General features: G+C 69.8%; 2 protein-coding genes across 5 annotated transcripts; both read right to left on the bottom strand.

Moving 5' to 3' along the window:
* Positions 1-2,171: 2,171 nt before the first annotated feature.
* On the bottom strand, positions 2,172-5,185 carry SRA1 (steroid receptor RNA activator 1). 2 transcript variants are annotated; one of them, XM_075900089.1, is made up of 6 exons: positions 5,029-5,185; positions 4,382-4,498; positions 3,268-3,485; positions 2,869-2,977; positions 2,525-2,664; positions 2,172-2,476 (listed from the first exon to the last, which is right to left on the bottom strand). In XM_075900089.1, exons 1-6 carry the CDS (start codon positions 5,051-5,053, stop codon positions 2,432-2,434), a joined length of 654 nt encoding a protein of 217 aa, XP_075756204.1. In that variant the 5' UTR covers positions 5,054-5,185; the 3' UTR covers positions 2,172-2,431. The 2 variants fall into 2 exon arrangements, with proteins under 2 accessions (XP_075756204.1, XP_075756203.1); XM_075900088.1 differs by having other exon boundaries at positions 2,172-2,664.
* Positions 5,186-6,206: 1,021 nt separating this feature from the next.
* On the bottom strand, positions 6,207-20,228 carry APBB3 (amyloid beta precursor protein binding family B member 3). 3 transcript variants are annotated; one of them, XM_075900063.1, is made up of 12 exons: positions 19,643-20,227; positions 14,258-14,448; positions 14,001-14,077; positions 12,928-12,988; positions 12,472-12,618; positions 11,287-11,414; positions 10,733-10,847; positions 10,387-10,576; positions 9,626-9,709; positions 8,949-9,064; positions 8,160-8,345; positions 6,207-7,506 (listed from the first exon to the last, which is right to left on the bottom strand). In XM_075900063.1, the coding sequence occupies exons 1-12, from the start codon at positions 19,689-19,691 to the stop codon at positions 7,291-7,293; spliced, it is 1,560 nt and encodes a 519-aa protein (XP_075756178.1). In that variant the 5' UTR covers positions 19,692-20,227; the 3' UTR covers positions 6,207-7,290. The 3 variants fall into 3 exon arrangements, with proteins under 3 accessions (XP_075756178.1, XP_075756179.1, XP_075756180.1); XM_075900064.1 differs by having other exon boundaries at positions 10,387-10,465; positions 19,643-20,225; XM_075900065.1 differs by lacking the exon at positions 12,472-12,618 and having other exon boundaries at positions 19,643-20,228.
* Positions 20,229-21,231: the final 1,003 nt, after the last annotated feature.

Below are 21,231 nucleotides of genomic sequence, written 5' to 3'. Positions count from 1 at the left end.
CTTCCGCCCTGAGTGTCTTCTGTGCTTCGCTCCCAGCTGGCAGCCCGGGGCCGGGGCACCACAAGGGCCTGCTGTGGTGGGGGGCAAGGCCTCTGCCCCGTGGAGCAGGGGCCCCCTCACCCATGCTGCATGGCTAGGCCTGGCGAAGAGGTGCCAAGGGACTGGAGCCTGGGGCCCATCCAGCTTAGTCGAAGGAGTGGGGGGGGAGGGGGGTCTCTCCTTGGCTCGAGGCCAGGCAGGAGAGTGATTCCAGGGCTCCTGAGCATTGGCAGCCCCACACAGAACCGGGCTCTGCTGCCTAATCAGCTGTTGGGGCTGGGATCGGCGTATCCTCCGGTGGGGTGAGGGGCTGAGCAGCCCCACTGTCTCCATGGCTCTCGGCCTCTCCAGGAGCCTTGCGGGGCTGGGCTGTGTGGGGCACCAGTGCCAGGAACGCAGCACCCCCCGTACCCTCTCTCCTCCTGCCTTGCTGAGCCGCAGTGGCCACTGCCCAGAGGCTCTGGGGGCTCTTCCTGCCCCACAGCTTAGGCCTGGCGGGCGTTTGGAGGGAGTCTGCTGAGAAATCAGCCCTCCTTGGCCGTTCCTTAGCTCCACGGGGAGGCATGGCCCAGAATGCCCACAAGAGGGAACCGCTGGTTGGGCCTAGACCCTTTGTGAGCAGGGGGGAGGGGGGCAGCTGGTGGCAGGCGCTGGGGTGATAGTGCAGGGCCCCAGCTGACTCAGTGTTGCTGCTCCCCAGAGTGAGCCGCTATCTGGCCCCTGCTGGGCTGGGCATGTTCTGCTGCTTGGATGGTTTTATGCACTCGCCCCATGTGCAGGTGGGAGCAGCAGCAACTGAGCGGAGCGGGGGAAGGGCCCAGCACGGAAAGGTGGCAGGCGAGGGAGCATACAGGGGCCAGACAGCAGACAGAGGAGCGGCTCAGTGGCTGGGAGGAGCGAACGCGCTTGCAGTGCATGGAGCTGTACCTTTCCCTACAGATCAGTGGGGCCAGAGCAGACTGAGTCGTCCCTGGGTGACTGGGAACCAAAGGCAGGTGAAATGCAAAGTGATGCATGTTGGGAAATACAATCCCAGCCAGACCTACAAAACGACGGGACCAGTTCAGCGGTTTCCATTCACACAAGATCTTGGCGTCACTGTGGGGAGTTCTTGGCAGCCAAGCGGGGAGTGAGCGCTACCAGAGGAGGGCTGGATAAGACGGGGGGGGGGGGGGGGGGGAGGGGAGATGGGGACAGAGGAGGACAAAGGATGAGGGGGGCGGAGCAGCTTCCAGACGAGGCGGGATTGGGACAGTCCAGTTTGAACGGAGCTGGCTCCGGGCTCTGCTCCGAGGGGTGAGAGCCAATAGGAAAGTTACTTCCCCCTTCGCCTAACCAGAGACCTAGGGGCCACCCCTGGTGTTACTGGGCAGCCTGTGGCGAAGGCCAAATGTGTTAATTGGGTTCCAAAAAGTCAGCTGCGTTCCTGGAGGAGGGGGCACTGGGGACTGTTCGCCAGGCTGGTCAGGCGCAGCCCCTGCGCTGAGCATCCCTGAGGCTCTAACTGCTACACACCGGCCCACTGGATAACTGCCCCCCGCTGCTCCCTCCCTTTGGGCGACCCAGTGATGTTCTAAAGGGAAACAGGGCCCTGCCTGCCCAAACCCGCTCCCTGCTGTTCTGCACCCCCCTTGAGCACTAAGGTGACGGCGCCAGGCAGCGCCACGCAGCCAGGACCGGGTGAGGAACAGACTCGTCAGTGTCCCTGGCTCAGAAACAGCAGCTTGGGCTGAACCAAGACTGACACTGTTCAGAATCTGCTCCCAATTGAAGGCCAAGGCCAGTTGGGGGCATTTCCAGAGCCTGTCTCCCCCACGTCCCCGCTGCCGCTCCAGCTGTTGGGTTTGACAAACTCCATTTTCACCCAAGGAACATCACCCCGCTCTAGGGCGGCTCCTCTCCGGGGCACGGGACGGACTGAGCGCTGATCCCCAGGCCCCGCATCAGACCCATCGCCCACCCCCGAGCCCTGCCGTGCCCAAGGGGCCTGGGAAAGAACAGCAGTCTGCCGCCCAGCCACACTCACCGCGCCCTGCTTGCTCACAGGACTGCACGTGCTGCCCCCCAGCGGGGCCCGTCCACAGCAGGCTGCAGATCAGAGCTGGTGCTGGGCTTGCACATGGGCTTGGGACTGGAAAATTAGAGATTTTTATTCAGTATCATGCAGCAAACTGCCCCATGATCCACTGGTGGTAAAAAAGGCTCCCTGGCACGGAGCCCACCTGCATGGGGCATTGGCGGCAGGACAGCAGACGGGGAGAAGCCAGATTCCCCCGGGCTGGAGGAGTCTCGCTGTCCCCCCCACTCCAGCAACGAGAAACGCTCCCAGTGGCCAAGTGCTCTGTCCCTCGGGCACAGCAGGGCATGGTGGCACATCAGGCCCCCACACGGCTCACGGGGCCTCTTCGGCTGCCTGCTCCGGGGCCTCTTCGGCTGCCTGCTCCGGGGCCTCTTCGGCTGCCTGCTCCGGGGCCTCTTCGGCTGCCAAGTCCTCCCGAGGCAAGTGCCTGGCTTCCGCAATTAACCGTTTGATTCCCACCAGCCACTGGCTGACCTCATGGACGTGGTCCACCATGAGCGAGCGATGGATGTCATCAGCTGCGTCCCAGTGCCGCTGCTGCAGCTCTAGGGATAGGGAGAGAGCAGCCCCTCAGGTGGAGGGGAGAAAGAGAGCTGCACCCGCACCCCACCACAGCTGCCCCGGGGGTTCCGGCTGGGAGAAGAGGGGCCTGGCTGCACGGGGATGGGCGCGCCAGTCAGACAGGGACATGGGAGCTGTGTGCAGGCCGCAGTGCAGACCCCTCCCTGGCCCCCCTTTGTCCTGCTCACCCTGCACCAGGACAGTCATCCTCTTCCGCACAGGGGCAGAGAGCTTTCCCTGCAGCCACAGCGCCCGCAGCACGGCCAGGCGTCTGCCGATGTCCTCGCACACCTGTTTCTGGAAGGCCAGAGGGGAGCCTGAGCAAAGAGCTGCCACCAGAATCCCCCCGCCCCTCCCCGTGCTGAGGTAGGGAAGAGGGGTCACTGGGAGGGCCCCCTCAGAACCGCCCTCCCGTCTGCAGAGGCGGCAGGGAGCAGGCCACAGAACATCCCTGTTCAATGGGCTCTTACCGGCTGCCCCCACTCTGAGGGGACCCCAGCGGCCGAGCGAGCGGGGGACAAGCACAGCGGCCGTGCCTGTGGAAAGAGGAGTCGCTGGCGATGGCGCCGGGCACAGGGGTAACTCACCTGCACGGTGCTCCTGCACTCGCTCAGAGTCCCCGCCAGCGGGCCTAGAACTTCCTCCACGTCCACCTCGCACTCCTCCTCCGCCGGGCTCGCAGCCCGCCTGGGCGCGTCTGGCCTCAGAGCAGGGCTGAGCTCAGCAAGGGGGGGCGGCCCCACAGGCTTTGGGGGCAGGGCTGCTGGTGCAGCCAGAGGAGCCGAGTTTGCCAGAGCCGGGGCTGAAAACACAAATGTGCAGTCAACAGCCGCTGCCGTTGTCCCGTCCCACCGCTCAGCCCACCTGTGCTCCGGTGCCCTGAGGGGGCAAGGGTTCGGGGCGGTGGGGCTGACAGCAGCGACTGGGCTCCAGCCCAAGCAGGACTGTGCCCACTGCCGTTACCCGCCCGAGAACCTGGGCTCAGACTCAGGGCTGGGGCGTTCCCTACGGTGCGGGCGTCCCCAGGGCTGCGTTCCCTACGGTGCGGGCGTCCCCAGGGCTGCGTTCCCTACGGTGCGGGCGTCCCCAGGGCTGCGTTCCCTACGGTGCGGGCGTCCCCAGGGCTGCGTTCCCTACGGTGCGGGCGTCCCCAGGGCTGCAGTTCGGAAGAGCCTGTGCCCCTCTCGGCACTGGGCACGGACCTGCCAGTAGGGCTCTGCCGAGATCTGCCGAGGCTGGCAGGGGCTAGCAGGCTTGTCCCATGGTCGCTGCTCCGGGGTCTCAGCCCAGCGCTGGTCGCGGCGGAGAACAGGCAGCATGGAGCCAGCTTGCAGGGCCTGCTCCCCCCGCTGTCCCTGGGGCAGTGAGTGTCCCTCAGCGCAGGGCTGCCCGTCTGCCAGGCAGGAAAGGAGGGGACTGCAGCCGGGCGGGCAGCGAGATCGGCTGAGGGGCCCCCTCACCCACCCAGCCGGCTGCCATCGGCCCCAGGAGCGGGGCTGGGCCGTGGGGTGTCTGCTCCCACAGCAGGAACGGGACTGGCTGCGGGGGGGGGGGGCAGAGCCCCCCAGGTACTGGCGGGGAAGGTCCCTCGGGAGCCGCAAAGCCTGAGGCGGGGGGGGGGGGGGGGGGGCGTCTCTGCAGGGACCCGGCGGGGCTGCGAGCCAGACACCGGGACCTGCCCCGCGGGCGAGTCTGACCTGGGGGGGGCGTCGTGGGCCGGGACCCTGCGTGTGAGGGGGGGGCGCTTCGGGCCCCCGCCCTGGGTCTGCAGCCCGTAGGAGAACTGGGGCGGGTCGTTCCAGCCGCGCTGCGTGTTCCCTGGGGAGACAAGGGCACCGGTCACCCGCCGGCCTGCCCCCCCCAGGGCTCCCCGCCCCCCCGCCGTCCTGCCCCCCCCCCGGACCCCCCCCGGGCCTCCCGCCGGCCTGCCCCCCCCCGGACCCCCCTCCCGGGCTCGCCGGCCTGCCCCCCCGGCCTGCCCCCCCGGGCCTCCCGCCGGCCTGCCCCCCCCCCCCGGACCCTCCTCCCGGGCTCCCCCCCGGCCTGCCCCCCCCGGGCTCCCCGCCGGCCTGCCCCCCCCCCCGGGCTCCCCGCCCCCCCGCCGGCCTGCCCCCCCCCCCCGGGCTTCCCGCCGGCCTGCCCCCCCCCCCGGGCTCCCCGCCCCCCCGCCGGCCTGCCCCCCCCCCCGGGCTTCCCGCCGGCCTGCCCCCCCCCCGGCTCCCCGCCCCCCCGCCGGCCTGCCCCCCCCCGGGCCCGCCCCCCCGCCGGCCTGCCCCCCCCCCGGCTCCCCGCCCCCCCGCCGGCCTGCCCCCGAGCGGGGGGGTCGGGGGGGGGCTGCGGCACCTCACCCGGTTTCACGTAGAGTTCCGCCATCGCCACGTCACTGCCGGGCACGAGGCTCCGCCCCCCCCAGCTGAGCCCTGGGCCGGGGACACGTGACTCCTTCAACCCAGGGCGACGGGTTTACAAAGCGGCCGGGGGGGGTTGAACGTGACTCCCCCCCCCCCCCGGCCCCTCCTCCTGCCCCTCCCCCCGGCCCGGCCGGCGCGCGGCGAGTCCCAGCGCTCGTGGCACCTGGCCCCGCGGGGCCGATTCGGGCCCGGCCCGTTTGTTTCAGCCCCGGGGGGGGGGGGGATTTCCCAGCTGCCTGTCGCGGGTGGCACGTGACGCTGCATTTGGCGAGGCCACCTGCCCCCCCCCCGCAGTCCGAGCGCCGCCCCCCTGACCCCTCCCCGGCCCGGCAGGGAGCGAGCGGCGCGTCCATGCGCCCTCCGGGGGCTTCCTGCCCCGGCTTAAAGCAGAGCCCGCCTGTGACTAGTGGGGGGTGTGACGTGGTGGGGGGGGTGACGTAGTGGGGGGGGTGACGTAGTGGGGGTACTTGCTGGGCTGTGGTGACCCCTGCTGTCTGGAGCAAGACCCAGCAGGGAAAACCTCACTAGGCAGAGGTAAGGCCAAACTTGTTGAACCAGGGGCCAGACACCCCCCATGGAGAGGAACAAAGGGAGGTGGATGCGGCCCTGAGTGGGGGGCAGGGCTGGAAGAGGGTTAGTTAGTTCCTGGCTGGAAGGCAGGGAAGAAGGGGCTGGGGAGGGGGGCTGGGACTCCCCTATCTCAAGGGGGGGCACTGAGGCCTCTTAGCCCCAGTTCCTGTGACCAGATTACATCTGTGCTGCGCTGTGCTGGAGGAGCAATAAACAACCTCAATTCTACTGGCTGGTGCAGTCTGTTTGTGCCATTTCGGGGTGCAGGAGATGGGGGACCCCAACGCGCCGTCACACCGCCCCCCGCAGGGGTTCTGCCGTAGGCAAAGTAACCCCCCCCACCCCCCACAGTGCTGAGGGGCTGGGCCTGCCTGCCCAAGCCAGGCAACTGAGCGAGCCGGGCCGTGAGACAGCTCCAGTCCGGCCGGCCGTGCCTACCCACATGCCTGGCTAGCGGACAAGCCCCCCCCCCGCCCTGGCAGCCCCCCGCCCTGGCAGCCCCCCTTCCATCGCAGCAGGAGGGGCACAAAGCACGGGGGCTCGTGCGCGCTGCACGGTCGCATTTATTTGCACAAATGATCAGATAGAAAGTCACTGAGGTAGAGTCAGTCCAGCGGCCCAGCAGGTGAGCGACTGGCTGGCGGCTGGAGGGAGCTGCTCCAGCGGATGCCTCCGCACAGCCCCAGCTGGGGACGCCAGGCTTGGTGGGACTCACCACACACACGATTCACACCAGCCCTGACTCCCAAGAAGCCCGAGCGGGGTTTTCTTGTCCTGCAGGTGGCAAGCGGGCCGGCCGGCCCAGGCACAGGCCGTACGCAGCCAGGCCGGGGCCTCTCCCGCCACACGTGCTGCTCTGTCCCGGGAGGGCTGGGTAAGCGCTGAGCGGTGCACGCTGCTTTGTGCGGGTCGGGTTGCGGCTGCCGGCCCTGATGGTTTTGAGAGCAAAGGAGGCAGGAGTTTGCTCCGAATTAAACCCCCCCCCGGCCTCCTGCCCTTCCCAGCAGGGTGTTCCCAGCTACTGGAGGGAGCGGTGGGAAGGGAGCAGGGCGGGGAATGGTTAGTCAGTTGCCTGGACAAGGCATCTCCTCGTGTCTGCAGCCGGCAGCCCCAGGGACCCGCCTGCCCTCCGTGCTGCCACCAGCAGAGCAACGCCGGCTCCCAGGGGCTTGGGGGAAGGGGCCAGGGAGGTGGCTCTGTGGTTCCCAGGGACCCCAGCCCTTCTTGCGGGGGTGGTAACGGCACCCCAGCAGCCATTGCGCTCCCGTTCCATGGTGACCCCTAGGAGCAGCCCTGGCTGGAGCGTCTGCGGCCCTGGGCCCCGACAGGCAGGGAGGACAGAACTTGGTGCCTTTGGGCCTGGGTGTCACATTCGCGTCTGGCTGCTTGGATGCGAAGAGCCGTTCCCGGCCTGGAACCGTACCCGGCTGGGTCAGCGCTTCTCCCCCGAGGGGCTTGTCAGCAAAGCAAAGGGCTGTGGGGTCCGGCCTTGCCTGGGTGACCAGTGGGCTCCCCCTGCCGGGAAGGGCCTCGCGCTGGGCTGTGGAGCCGGAGCAGCAGGGAAACGGCGCCAGAGCCGGCTCCGCGAGTTACACGAGCCAGCGGGAGCCCGCTGCCTCGCCCATGGTCCTACAGGGTGTGCAGCACGGACTGCTTCTGCCGGAACGCGTCCAGGAAGGAGAACACCCCCCTCTTGCGAGCGCCGCCGCCGCCTTTCTGCAGGGAAGGGAACGGGCACCCCGGGGAGTCCACGGACGCTGTCCGCTTCATCTTCAGCCCCGCGCGGGAGCCGCCCTTGGACTTCAGCCGTGAGGTGGAGGCCACCAGACACTTCTGGTACTGAACCTGCGACGGACAGAGCCGCGGGTCAGCGCGCTGCAGAGAGACCCCTCTGCGGCCCCTCGCAGGGAAGGGTTGGTGTCATCCCTGCACGGTGGGTAAACTGAGTCACAGAGCGTCGCTGTGCAAAGACAGACCCTGGGAATCCTGACTCGGTTTGCCCCTTCAGCTAGCTTCTAGACCGGCCCCCTTCCCTACTCTCCCCCACCTGGAATCCTGCAGCGCTGAGTCACCCACGTCAGGCCTGGCTTCAGGGGCACGTGGCCCCACATGAGGGAAGACAGCAGCATGTGCCCTTCTGCAGACCTGGACTGGCAGGGCCCCCCAAGCAGCCTTGGGAGCTGTCAGTCACCCCCACACATGCCTGTAGGGACCTTGCTGGCTCTGGGGTTGTTGGACCAGAGCCCGCCCCCTGCAAGGTGGGGCAGAGCCCGGCCCGGGGACAGCTCGGGGGGAAACAGCCCACAGGGCAGGGCAGGGCGGAGGACACAGAGCTGCGGTGCCAGTCCCAGCAGGCGGGTCAGAGCTGCGCCAGTCGCTAGGTCTCCGGTCACTGGCTGGTGCTTGCAGTAGAGCAAGGACCCAGGGTCTGCCCTCTCCTGGGCCAATGGGAGCTCTCGGGCCCTTTCCCCGTGGGGTGTCCCCAGGGGGTCACTCACCATGCAGGCGGCCTGCACCCCCTCGGAGATGGTGCCGGCGTCCGGCTCGCACCAGAAGGCCGCGCACTGGAAATGCTGCTGCCCCAGGTCTACGATGAGCGCGAACGCGTGGGCGTCCCGCCCCACCCCGATGAAGGTCACGTAGCGGACCTGGCACTCGAAGATGTGGGCGTCCTCCGGGCCAGCCTCCAAGGGACACGAGAGCAGGGGTAGCCTCGGGCGGCAGGAAAGGACCCGCCTCCGGGGCCCCACGCGGGGCGCTCGAGAACCACGGCCGGGAAGACCCAGCTTTGCCCCTTGCTGGCTGCTCCCCAGGACAACCAGGCACCCGCCCGCCCTGCACGGTCCGATGGGCGTGAGCCCTCCCCAGCCGCCAGCCCACACGCCCCCCCCACTTCACCTCGTTTCCCTCAGCCCCCCACCCGGCCCCTCCCCCTCCCTTCGCGCCCACGGCAGCTGGCCTGTGCCCTGCTCCTGGCCACGCTCCGCCCAGCACCATGGGCTCTGCTGGGGCCCCTCCCTGCTCGCTGCCCCCAGGATGCTCGTGCGGTGCCCACACGCTGGCTCAGGGCCCGGGCGCTGCCCAGCGGTGCTAAGGCACGAGGGGCCTGGACACGCAGGCCAGGGGCTGCTGCTGGCTACTGTGCCACCAGGACCTGGCTCTGGGCCGCTCGCCCGGCCGCGGCTGCTGTGGGCCCAGGGCAGTGGGGCCTGGGCGGAAGCCCCCAACCCCGGCGCCCTGCGGCAGTGGGGCTCCGCCAGCCACCCCGGTCCCCCAAAGGGCCTTACCTCTGTCTGCTGCACCATCAGCACCGAGTCGGAGACGCTGACCAGGGAGGGGGCCCACTGCTCACGGCCGTGGCTGCTCATCAGGGTGGCGATGGCCTCGTTCAGCACGTCCATCCCTGGGGGCACGCGCAGCGGGGATGGGCCGGGCCCTGCGCTCCGGCACAAGGGGGCAGCTCCCCCCCCGCAGCTTCAGCCCTGCCCAGGGGGCTACAGGCAGCAGCCTCCCGCCTCAGCCGGGGTGGGGCACGGGCAGCGCCTTGTGGCCAGTGGCAGGCCGAGCTCGCAAGCCGCCCCTCCCCCCAGGCCAGCCCAGCCCAGCTGCGCCCCACCAGTCCCAGGCCAGCAAAGCCTTGAGAGAAGGGAAGCGCGTGGCCAAGCATCTCCATCGCCCTGGCTGGCCAGCCCCGCGGCGCTGCCTGAGCCCTGGCCAGGGACTCTGCCCCCAGCGGTGCCCCCTCCGGGCCCAGCAGACACGCCACGGCAGCGAGGTGCCCAGGAGGCCCCCAGCTACTTCTGCAGCCTGGCTGGGCTTTCCAGGAGCTCTCGGGGGCCAACGTAACCCTGCTCCCGTTCAACCCCCAGCTCCGTTCAGGGGCGCTGCGTCCCCCCATGAGCGCAGCCCCCCCCATGAGCGCAGCCCCCCCCCATGAGCGCAGCCCCCCGGCGCGCCTACTCACCCCTGGCTTGGGGCACTGGCATGCTGCCGATGTACAGGGCTTGGTACTGCTGGACAGCCGGCCTCCCGGCGTCCAGAACATCCTCTGCCGGAGACAAGAGCGAGCCCGACAAGTTCGCCGCAACCCCCGGGCCGTGGGGCTCGGCTCGGCTTGTCCCTCCCAGCACCCGTCGCTCGGCTGGCGGGTGACAGGAGGGGCCGTTCTGCACGTACAGCCCTCTGCTGCCTGGGGCTGGGGGGGATTTGCCTTCTCTTGAAAACCCTCCAGGACCCCCCTGCCCGGGGCCCAGCCCCTCGGCCTGTTCTGCACTTTAGGCCGTTCCTTCCCAGGCAGCTTGTGTGGGGCTGGGTCTCCTCCCCCACCCTGCTCAGGGCAACAGGCTGCATGAGTCCCGCTGGGCCGGCCACAGCAGGAGAGCCCCGCAAGCCCTGGCAAATAGCCCAGAGCTGCCCCCTAAAATGGGGGGATCGATTTAAAAGCAGAGATCTCAGCCCTTCTGGCTGCAAAGGGGGCACCTGTGCCCTGGAGCGGGGAGCTCCCGGCTGTGCCCGGGGCCAGGCGAGGGGTTTCTATCCCTGGTGGGCCAGGCAGGATGGGACCTTGAGCCTGTCCCTGGTCCGGGCTCGCTAGCGCCCAGCCCGGCATCATAGCGCTCGCGCACACAGATGCCAGCGGCAGGGGAAGGCAGGACGGCAGGTGTGGGGCAGGGGCGGGGCCAAGCTGGCGCTCGCGGGCGGGCGGGGGAGGGGAGCCCCGAGTACCTGGCAGCTGTAGGTTGTCTGGCTGCAGCGTGACGGATCGCGTGAGGCTGGTGCTGACCACTGCCCGCTCGGCCATAAGCTGCACGGCACAGAGAGACGCCATCACGCCGGGCCTCCCTGCGGGCACAGGCAGGGCGGCCCCAGCGGGGAGAGGGCAGCTCCAGGGAACGGGCACCGGGAGGTCTACAGGCTGGTGGCGAGAGCTGGGTTCTAGTCCTCGTGAGCGGTCTCTGCCTCAGTTTCCCCACTCTCCCTTCGACGGGAACCTGGCCTGTCCGGGCTCGGGACTCCCTGGGAGCCAGGCTGGGCCAGGCCCTGCGTGCGGGGCGGCGGGTCCCCCACGTACCTGGGAGCACATCTCATGCAGGGCCTTGGCGATGGCTTTGGCAGGCACGTTGCAGTGGAAGACGTGGCACTTCAGCATGCAGGTGTCCTTCTCGCTGGCCACGAAGGCAAAGTCCCTGCGGGGAGAGCGGAGCCCGGGGTGAGGATCCGGAGGTGGCTCTCCCCCCCCCCCCCGGAAAGGGAGCTCCGTTACCTGTCCCTGCAGCCGGCGGGGCAGCGTGCGGAGAGAGGAGACACCAGTGAACGGCTGGTTCCTGCGGGAGCCGGGCCAGGCCCCTGCACACGCCCCTGCCTGTGGCTCCCGGCAGAGAACCAGCCGCAGGACCAGGCGATGCCCAGCAGCTACGGTGCAGGGGAGCCAGGCCAGCCCCGGGCTCCAGGCACACGGCGTCCCACTGCCGGGTCACCAGCCCCAGGGCGTCCCCGGGAGGGTTGACAAGCCCCGGGAGGCTGTGACAGACCCGGGCAGCCCTGCCCCGTGCCAGGGCGGTGAGGCCTCCCCCCCCTCCCCCGAGCGGAGCTCCGGCAGCCCCGCCCACCCCCTCGGCCACTCGCCTGCCGTTGTTGCACCCCACGCCCCAGACGCGGATGCTGGTGACGGGCTGGCAGTGGATCAGGCTGCGGTCCAGGGGGTCCAGCAGGCTCATGGTGTCCTTCTTCAGAAGCATCAGCATGTTCTGGCCCTGCCCGGAGAGCGGGCGGCTCAGAGCAGAGCCCAGAAGCAGGGGGGTGGGGAGGGGTCTGGGGCGGGCACCGTCCTGCCGCTGGCTCAGAGCCCGGGGGCGCCACGACGCTCACTCTGCCCAGGGACCCCGAATCGGGCAGGCAGGAGACCCCGCGGAGCGCCCCTACCCAGGGACCCCGAATCGGGCAGGCGCGAGATCCCCGCGGAGCGCCCCTACCCAGGGACCCCGAATCGGGCAGGCGCGAGATCCCCGCGGAGCGCCCCTACCCAGGGACCCCGAATCGGGCAGGCGCGAGGTCCCCGAGGAGCGTCCCTACCCAGGGACCCCGAATCGGGCAGGCGCGAGGTCCCCGCGGAGCGTCCCTACCCAGGGACCCCGAATCGGGCAGGCGCGAGGTCCCCGCGGAGCGCCCCTACCCAGGGACCCCGAATTGGGCAGGCGCGAGATCCCCGCGGAGCGTCCCTACCCAGGGACCCCGAATCGGGCAGGCGCGAGGTCCCCGCGGAGCGCCCCTACCCAGGGACCCCGAATTGGGCAGGCGCGAGGTCCCCGCGGAGCGCCCCTACCCAGGGACCCCGAATCGGGCAGGCGCGAGATCCCCGCGGAGCGCCCCTACCCAGGGACCCCGAATTGGGCAGGCGCGAGATCCCCGCGGAGCGCCCCTACCCAGGGACCCCGAATCGGGCAGGCGCGAGATCCCCGCGGAGCGCCCCTACCCAGGGCCCCGAATCGGGCAGGCGCGAGATCCCCGCGGAGCGCCCCTACCCAGGGACCCCGAATCGGGCAGGCGCGAGATCCCCGCGGAGCGCCCCTACCCAGGGACCCCGAATCGGGCAGGCGCGAGGCCCCCGCGGAGCGCCCCTACCCAGGGCCCCGAATCGGGCAGGCGCGAGGTCCCCGCGGAGCGCCCCTACCCAGGGACCCCGAATCGGGCAGGCGCGAGGTCCCCGCGGAGCGCCCCTACCCAGGGCCCCGGGCCAGCGTCCGACCCCGCGAGCCAACCGCCTCCCCCAGGCACCGCGCGCACGGGGCCCCCGCCGGGCCGGGGACTCACCTCGCCCCAGCTGCCCGCCGGGCCCCGCCCCTCCCCCTTGCTCTGGGAGAGCTGCTGGATGCAGTTATTCACCGCGATGCTGCTCTTGCCCGGGGCCAGGTCCTCCTCCGGGATCTCCACCCAGCCCAGGGAGCGCACGACGAAGCACTGGGGGGCACAGACGGGGGTCACCGCGCAGGCCCCGCCGCCCCCCCCACGCCCGCCAGCGCCCAGCCCACAGCGACCCAGGCCGGGCAGAGGCCTTAGCGACACCGTGAGCAGCTTCTGCCAGGCAACCCGCTGCGGCCCCCCCGGCCGGGCCAGCCCCCCAGGACTCTGCCCATCGATCACCGGCCTGTGCCTATGGGCCCTGCGGGGTGGAGCCAGCAGAACACTTGGTGCCACCCCAGGGCCCAGCCCCCTCCAGCAGCTCCGCCCATTAGCCCTGCTGTTCCCCAGGCCCCCTCGGTGCGGTACCTTGGAGCCAGGCTCGGTGCCGCCGGGATGGAGCTCCTGCCCGGGCCAGGGCCCCGAGGACCTGCAAAGGAGGGGGCGGCATCAGCCATGGCGGCGAGCGGGGGCAGGAGCCTGCAGGCTGAGGGCCTCTGCCGCTCCCTGCCTCGGTTCCTCCCCGAGATGCTGCCCCGCCTGGCTGCTCCCCACAGCCCCGAGCCGGGCCCTGGCCGCCCGCTTCCCGCTTCCCCGCCAGGCAGCGAAGAACCAGCCCTGGGCGCCCAACCAACAGGCTCCCCTGGGAGGGGCGTGGCACGCGCCCACTGCACCCCCACCCCCGCCCCGTGCCCCAGGGCTTCACGTTCCCTGGGATCCGGGTGAGCCCTCGTCCCCCCCACGCTGCGGACACAGCGACAAGCCCCCCATTCCCACTGCGACGGGCACGGGGCGGGCCTGGGGCACCGGCCTGCGCGGGGGGCCCGGCACGAACCCAGCGCCGCCTCCTGCAGCGCCTGGAGCCGGGCTCTTCTGCGGCAGCGGGAAACAAGAGCCCCTGGCCCAATGCTGCTCGGGGGGGGGGGGGGTCCCTCCTGACCCCGGCCCGGGCCCTGAAGCATGAGGGTTGACTCGCGGCTTAGCAGCCTTGGCTGTCGGAGTCCCTCCGCTCTACTGGCCCAGTGGCTCCGGGGGCTGCCCATGCAAAGGCCTGGCCTCCCGGACAGAAGGGGCACGTCCCTCCCTTCAGGGCTGGTGGCTTCACCCATCCCTGGGGGCCCGTGGCCGAGAGCCCGGGGCGAGTTTCGAGAGGGGACGATGGGCCCAAGAGGCTGGAGGGAGCGGCCGGGGGGCCCTGCAGGAAGCAGCGCTCCTCCAAGGAGGGTGGAGCCTGGAACTTACAGGACTGGGATGAAATCAGGAGGGAAACCTCGTTGGCGTGGCAGGAAATGGCTCCCGGGCTGCGAGGCTCTGGGGGACCCAGACCAGGGATGAGAGCTGGGCCGGGCTCGCCCCGGGAGGCGCCAGGGGGCTCCCCAGGGAGTCAGCCTAGCCAGGCCTGCGGCAAAGCCCTGGCCAAGTACCCGCGGTCCCAGCCCTACCTCCTGGGCAGCAAGGCCACCGGGCTGGGGACGGGTCTCTCCTCCGACGCCAGCTTCACGGCGGCCGCCGGCAGCCCCTGCGCAGACAGAAGAGACTCGTGAGACGCCGGCGGGGGCCGTGGAGCGTGCGCGGGCGAGTTCCCGGCGGGGGCCAGGCCCCGCATAGCCCGGCCTGTCCCCCGGGCCCTCGCCAAGCACATCCCGCCCCCACACAACGGGGCTGAGCCCCGAGCAGCCGCCGTCCCGCCGGCCTGTACCGGTTCCTGCACCGCAGCTTCTCCGCTAGCCACCGGGCCCCCTGCCGAGCCGGACGCGCACGACGGCCGCTGCCACTGCGTGGTGCCCGTGGGCACGTGCCAGTAGTAGGTCCCAGAGGAGTCGTGAATTTTCCTCCATCCGGGGGGAAGGTCGGGATCTGCCTCCAGAGTCTGGTCACTCCACAGATTATCTAGGGACAGGGAAAGCATCAGGCAGCTGGGGCCGGGGCCACGCTCCAATTTGTCCCTCCACGTGAAGAATAAGTGTTGTTCACCAAAGCACGTGCGGATGTGCACCACCCATAGCGAGACACGCCCAAAGCGCTTGTTCAGCTCTGGCCACCACGCTCCTCTCCTGGGACTGGGGTGAGCGTCTGTCCCGGTGCACAGACAGAGGGCGGAAGATGCTCAGATCACAGAGCAAATGGAATGGACCCCACGCGTCTGGCCGTGCCACCCCTGCTCTAGCCACTAGCCCACACTCTCCATGCGGCAAGCCCCTCCCCCCTCACCATGAGCACCTGTGGCTACTCCAGGGGGTGACTGGCCGTGGGCTTTAAGTAAACCGGAAAGGAATGCAGTGACATCAAGGCAGCAGCTGGGACTCTTCAAAGCCAGGAAATTCAACGTGCTGCCCTGGCATGAACCGGGGGAGGGGTCAGGTTGCCATCTCTAGCACTGCACTCGGTAGCCAAGCGGCCGGCCCCCGGTCCCGTCTGTGGTGCAGTGGGGGGGGGGGGTGTCTGCTCTGTGGCCCGGGTCCCCCTGCGCTGGGCTGTGCGATTCCCTCTGACTCCCCCACATGTGGATTGGCCCAGACACCCCGACCCAGCCTGAGCGATAACAAGGCTCTAGGACGGGAGGCGGAGTCGGCCACCTGGCTGGGGGCAGGGCCTGGGAGCTGCGCAGTGTGCTGGGGGCTGATGGACCCACCCCAAGGGGCCTGAGGCCGCCTGGCCCTGCCTCCTGTAGCCACATCACGTCTGCGCTGGGCGTGTCCTGGAGCAGCACCAACCCCCTGTTCTCCAGGCTGGCGGGGTCCCATCTTGCAGCAGATGGGGTGCAGGGCCGGGGGTCCCCGCCTCCCGCTGCAGGAGCCAGGCTGGAGGATTCCTCCCAGCGAGAGAAGCCCCCGTCTCGTCACCGGGCTGGCGGGCCGGGGGATTCAGCTCAGCCTGCGGCCCGCCGAGGATGCTGCCAAGGCCCCCTGTGGCTGGGGCTGGAGGCCCCAAACTCCAGCCTGAGCATCCAGGCTACCAGCTGAGGCAGGTGCCCACCAAATCTACTAGGCTGGCTCTGGCGCGCGGGGATGCGGGCGCCTCTCTCTGCTGTCAGGGGCACGTCAGCGACGGGTCGTGGGGGGGGTGGGAGGGGGTTGGGGTCTCACTTGTGTGCGGCTCCCGACTGATTTTTCTGTGGCTCAGCGGCCCCGGCCCTAAAAAGGTCCCCCCCCGCCCCCCCGCCCCCCCTCGTTCCCCCGCCTCCATTACCAGCCAGTCCCCCCCCCCCCCCCCCCGAGACGTGTGGCGCTCGCCGGTGGGGGGCGGGGCTCAGGTGCACCAGACCAGCTGCTGCTTGGGGGGAGGAAGAGGAGGAAGGAAAGTCAACGGGAAAGGGCTGAGACTCAGAGGCCCTGCCCCCCCCCCCCCCCAAGCCGGGAATAGCTCAGTCCCTGCCCCATCCCCAGAGGGGACAAGAATCGGGCCCCGCAGCCCAGCACGTCCAAGGTGCAGCATCTGTAACCGGAGCCGCCCCCGAGAGCGCAGCTAAAAATAGCCAGAGGGCAGCGCGCCCGCCGGCGCTGGGAGCCTGCTGCTGCTCTCAGCCTGGCCAGAGCCGGCTCCCCCAGCAGCACTCGGCGGAATCGGGTCCTGCCCAGGCAGCGCGGCTCCATCCGCAGCTGGGAGACGCAGCCAGCGCCCCAGGCCAGAGCGATTAACGCCCCTCCCCGGGGAGTTTGCAGCAACGCCGCCAGCCGCGAGCCCAGCTGCTTCCTACCTCCTGAGCCCCCTCCACTGCCAGCCCCGCAGCCTCTGTCCCGGCAGGGCCCTGCGCTGGGAGGCCAGGCCCAGGCCCCGATGCTGCCCCAGCCCAGCCCAGGGCTCCATGCAGCATCTGCCCCTAGGAGGGACGCAGGGGCAGGCCTTGGCCCAGGATTCCCCCGAGGGTCCCTGCTCGCCCGCAGAGGGAGTGGGATGGGCGTGGCCTGCACTCGCCCAGAAGGGTTCGCGTGGGCCAGAGGGGCTGCAAAGGGGCGGCGGGAGAAGCCCCAGCCGAGGGAAGCTCCAGGACAGGCAGGGCCTGGAGCAAGGCAGGGAGCTGGGAGCTGCAGGGGGAGGGTCAGTTGCTCTGCCTGGGACAAGGGATCGTCCGGCGACCCAGGAGATCTGGGCTGGTTAGACGCGGACAGGCCGCCAGGCTGGGCTAGGGGAGCAGGGAGCGGAGCCCCCAGGGGGATGGAGCACTGCGATTCCTTGGCCCAAGGCCGGTCCCGAAGACAAGGCCTGCACAGCAGGAGAAGGGCCTGGCGCGCTGGCGAGACGGGCCCAGGAGCCTCAGGCTGAGCAAGTGGCAGGAGGCAGCATCCCCGGCGCTGGGCGGAGGCCCCGTGACCGAGACCTGGCTCCTCAAGAAGCCTGTTTTGAAGACAAGTGTTTTCCCGTCTTTCATTCGCCGCCCAGAGTCTGTGCCGGAGCCTGATCTCATCGGCCCAGGCCTCCTGCCTCTGGCCCGGGGAGAGGGACACCGGCTCATGCGACCCAGGGAGAGGAGGTGCCCTGCAGCCCAGCCTGGTGCCCACACAGGCCTGGGGCAGGGCCCGATTCAGGGGGCGCGGCAGCACCAGGCTTGGCAGATGCTCTCCATCGAGGGCACCAGCACATTGGCCGTGTCCCCGTCCTGTGTAAGCGGACTCCGGTCTTCCAGTGGTGGGGGGCACACGCCCTGCCCGCCAGCCAGGGGCCGCGCTGGAAATCCCGACCCAGGAGGACACGGCAGGATAACAACATTGCTCCCAAAGAGACTAGGCCGCTCTCAGACCCAGGCCGACTCTGGGCATTTAACCAAGGGCCTGCAGGCTTCCAGCCTGGGGATTAATCTGGTCGGCTCCACGCAGCCTCCCCCCGGCGCCAGCTTCGCCCCCCCCACGGCCCAGTCCTCGGGGCCCAGCTGCGTGAGGCTGGGGGCCTTCGGCTGGTGAAATCCGCCTGCTCTGGCGGGGCAGGGAACAGCTGGGCAGGATGCTCCGGGAGCTGACGTGGGAGGCGTTGCTGTAGCAACACAGGCGCGTTCGGTGCGTGTTCAGCGTCACACACTCGGCTGTCGCGCTGCAAAGGGGGCCCCGCCGGCTCCTCTCCGCAGCCACAGAGCAGGTGCAGCCCTGGCAGCGGCAGCTTCCCCCTCTGCCCGGCGCGGGAGTCCTGAAGGAGACGGGCCAAGGCGGGAGCACGGGGCAGGGGAGCTAGGAGGAAGATCAGGCCTGGGGGAGCTGGAGGATGCCCATGGTAGCAGGGGATGGTTTCCTGCCAAGCCCATGCTGTGCCCACCTGTGCCCAGCCACCTGCGGGGGCCCTGCAGCCCAGCCGCCCCACTGGCCCGCTCCTCATTCGGGATGTAAGGGGGCGACCCCAACACGGTGCAGCAGGCCCTGCCTGGCCCGGCTGGAGCAGACCCCTGCCCACAGCGTGCGGAGCCAGGCCCGGCCCAAGCAGCCCCCATCCGTGGCACAGCTCGGACCAGCCTGGCCAGACACCCCGCCCGGCCCCAGGACCCCGGACAGCCATTAAACCAGCCGTTCAACCCGTTCACTCCTCCCGTCGCCCAGTTAACTCCTGGTGACTCCCCCGGCTCCCCCGCCCAGTCCTGGCTGCAGTATCCCCAACTCTTCCTGCATGGACACAGCGTGCTGCCGCGGGCCTGGCACCGCCCCCGAGGGAGCAGGCTGGCCTGGGCCTGGCAGCCGCACTGTGCCACACTCTGGGCCATTCTGCCCCCCCCCAGCGCTGCCCCCCCAGCTCAACAGGCTCAGCCACGACTCAGTGTGCGGGGGGGGGGGGCTGCATGCCCTGCTCGGCCCTTGGCCCCCTGCTCAGCCTGTCCATGGGAAATGGGCTGAAACCCACCAAACCGAGTCCTACAGGCCACGGCCACTGCGGGTAACAGCTCAGAGGGAGGGCGCAGTGGTCGGGGGCGGGGGGGGAGCCGTGGCCAGGCGGTGTCTGGGCCCGGTGGTGGGGGCACCGGCCTGGCCAGAGCTGCGGGAACCCCCCGGCTCCTGTCCCCCCTCACCAGACACTCCCCAAAGGAACCAGGTGCAGCCACCAGCGCCAGGGTGCGCCTGGCTCCAGCAGGGAACCGCTGGCCCGTTGGCTGCCTAGGGACGGCTCAGGCAGGGCACGGGCCTCGCAGACCCAGCTCGGAAGAGGAAGCTCCAGGCCCCGACCCAGGGGGCCCTTGGCAAGCGGAACAGGTGGGCCACTTGCACCCAGGCACCCAGCTCGCGCCAGGGGCTGGGATGGGCGCGGCACCTGCGGGCGGGCGGGCGGAGATAAAGGCCGGGGACCCCCCAGCCCGGCCCCCCTCCCTTTGCAGGGAGCAGCTGGAGCTGCCCCCCCCCCCCGATTCCCTTTTCCTCCGCACGTTCCGCAGCAGGGAAGTTGAGCCCGAGGAAGGGCGGGGAGTCCGGCTGCGGCGGGCGGGGCTGCGGGCGGGCAGGAGCCGGGGTGCGGGTAGGCCGGGCCCGGCCAGGGCGGTGCCCGCGTTCAGCACCATGGAGAGCGCGGGGCCGTGGGGCGCTCGCTCCTCCCTGCAGAGCCCCCCGCAGACCGCCCGGCGGGCGCCGGCAACAGGTCGGCAGCCAGGCCCGCCAGCGTCAGAGCGCAGGGCCACGGCCACGGCCACGGCCCCTTCCCCCCCCCGACCGGCCACGGCCCCTTCCCCCCGCCTGGCCACGGCCACGGCCCCCCCAACCACGGAGCCCTCCCTCCGCCCCCCCGACCGGCCACGGCCCCTTCCCCCCGCCTGGCCACGGCCCCCCCCAACCACGGAGCCCTCCTTTCGCCCCCCCCGACCGGCCACGGCCCCTTCCCCCCGCCTGGCCACGGCCACGGCCCCCCCCCCAACCACGGAGCCCTCCCTCTGCCCCCCCCCGACCGGCCACGGCCCCTTCTCCCCGCCTGGCCACGGCCCCCCCCAACCACGGAGCCCTCCCTCCGCCCGCCCCCCCCCGACCGGCCACGGCCCCTTCCTCCTATGCCCGGTCACAGCCCCCTCCCTGCCCGGCCATGGCTCCCCCCCCCGCCACAACCCTTTCCCCCCCGGCCACGGTCCCTTCCCCTTCTCCGGGCACAGCCCCCTCCCTGCTCTGCTCAGCCCCCCCCCGCTCACCGTCGCAGTTGACCAGGATGATGGCCAGCATGTAGTCCTTGCCCAGCATGGCCTCGGCGAGCCGGGCGCCCGGGACTGGACGCGGGAGCGGCTGGCGCGGCTGCAGGGCGAGCGGCGGCTGGAGCGTGGGGCGGGGCAGAGGCGGGGCCGTGGGCTGGAGGGGAGGCGCAGGGGCGGGAGGAGGGTCTGTGGCGTGCGGGGGGAGCCTGGCCTAGAGGGGCTGGGGAGATGAGGGGGGCCAGGCCAGATTGGCTGGGGGCTGCCGGGGGGGAGCCAGCTCCACTCGCGACCGCTGCAGTGGGAGGCGGAGGCCTGCCAGGAGGAGCTGGGGTGCGCCCCCCCCCGTCTGAGCCCCAGCTCCCTGGTGCGGGGAGGAAGCAGCTGCCTTGCTCTGCTCAGCAGAAACCCAGGTGCAAGGGATCCTGAGGATCCCTCCAGCCCCAGCCCCACCCCCCAATAGCTGTAATGGGACCCGCCCCCCTGCCACTTTCTCAGTGGGGCCAGGAGAACTATTGGGCTGCAGAGACAGCGCTGGAAGCAGCATCTCTCCCCGTTGGGAGCAGACACAGGCCAGCCCCCATCTCTGATCATAATGGTCCCTTCTGACCTTAAAGTCTATGAGTCTATGAGTCTATGAGTCTGCCCTCGGGCCTAGGAGAGAGGTTTACAGGCTGGGGAGCTGCTTCCCACCCAGAGCTGGAGGCTAAAGGGTTATAGCGGGCAAGCCACTGGCATCCGGAGCTCCCCCTGCTAGAAACACCTCCCCCCAGGGGCAGAACTTGTGCCGTGGGGATGGGTGCAGGGCCTGGGGTTCCTCGGAGAGGGGCACTTGGTAGCTAAGTGAAATATAAAGGGTTCCAGCTCCCCCATGCTACTGCCTCCTCCCCTGAGCAATGCCAGGTGCTGTTGCTGCCAGCACCAGGCCCCTGGCTAACTCCACAAGCCGCCCTGGACCCTGCATCCCCCTGAAGATCATGGCCCCCAATGTGCAGGGCATGGGCGGTTGTCCCGGTCCTTCCTAGGAACAGAGCAGCTCTGTGTATCACCCTGGCTGGAGACATGCCCCCAAATAATTCCTAGAGCAGATTTTTTTAGAAAAACATCCAGTCGTGATTTAAAAATTGTCAGTGATGGAGAATCCCCCGTGACCCTTGGTAATTGTCCCAGTGGTTAATTACCCTCACTGTCAAAATTGTACACCTTATTTCCAATCAGAACTGTGTCTAGTTCCAATTTCCAGCCACACCCCAGCAGGGTTGAATGAGCTTGCCTTGCCTTTAAGGCTGAGGGGCTCAGTGTTGTTCTCATACGTTTTATGGATTTGTAGAGTCCTACAAATTCAGGGATATCCACTTGACGTCTGTGGGTATCCGCATCTGCAGATGTCAATGAGCATATCCTTGGCTCATTTTTGCAGATACAGATGTAGCTGTGGATACAAATTTTGTATCTGCACAGGGCTCTATGAATTTGGTCTCCCAGAAGGAAACAGCATTGTCCCCGTTTTACAACTGGGCAAACTGAGGTAGAGAGTCACAGCAAGGCCACACAGTCAGTCAGAAGCTAACCCCGAACAGACCCCAAGACTG

Source organism: Pelodiscus sinensis, chromosome 17, assembly GCF_049634645.1.
Source record: "Pelodiscus sinensis isolate JC-2024 chromosome 17, ASM4963464v1, whole genome shotgun sequence".
Classification (NCBI taxonomy): Eukaryota; Metazoa; Chordata; order Testudines; family Trionychidae; genus Pelodiscus; species Pelodiscus sinensis.
Note: the sequence above shows the minus strand (reverse complement) of the source record. Positions and strands in the feature narration are given on the sequence as shown.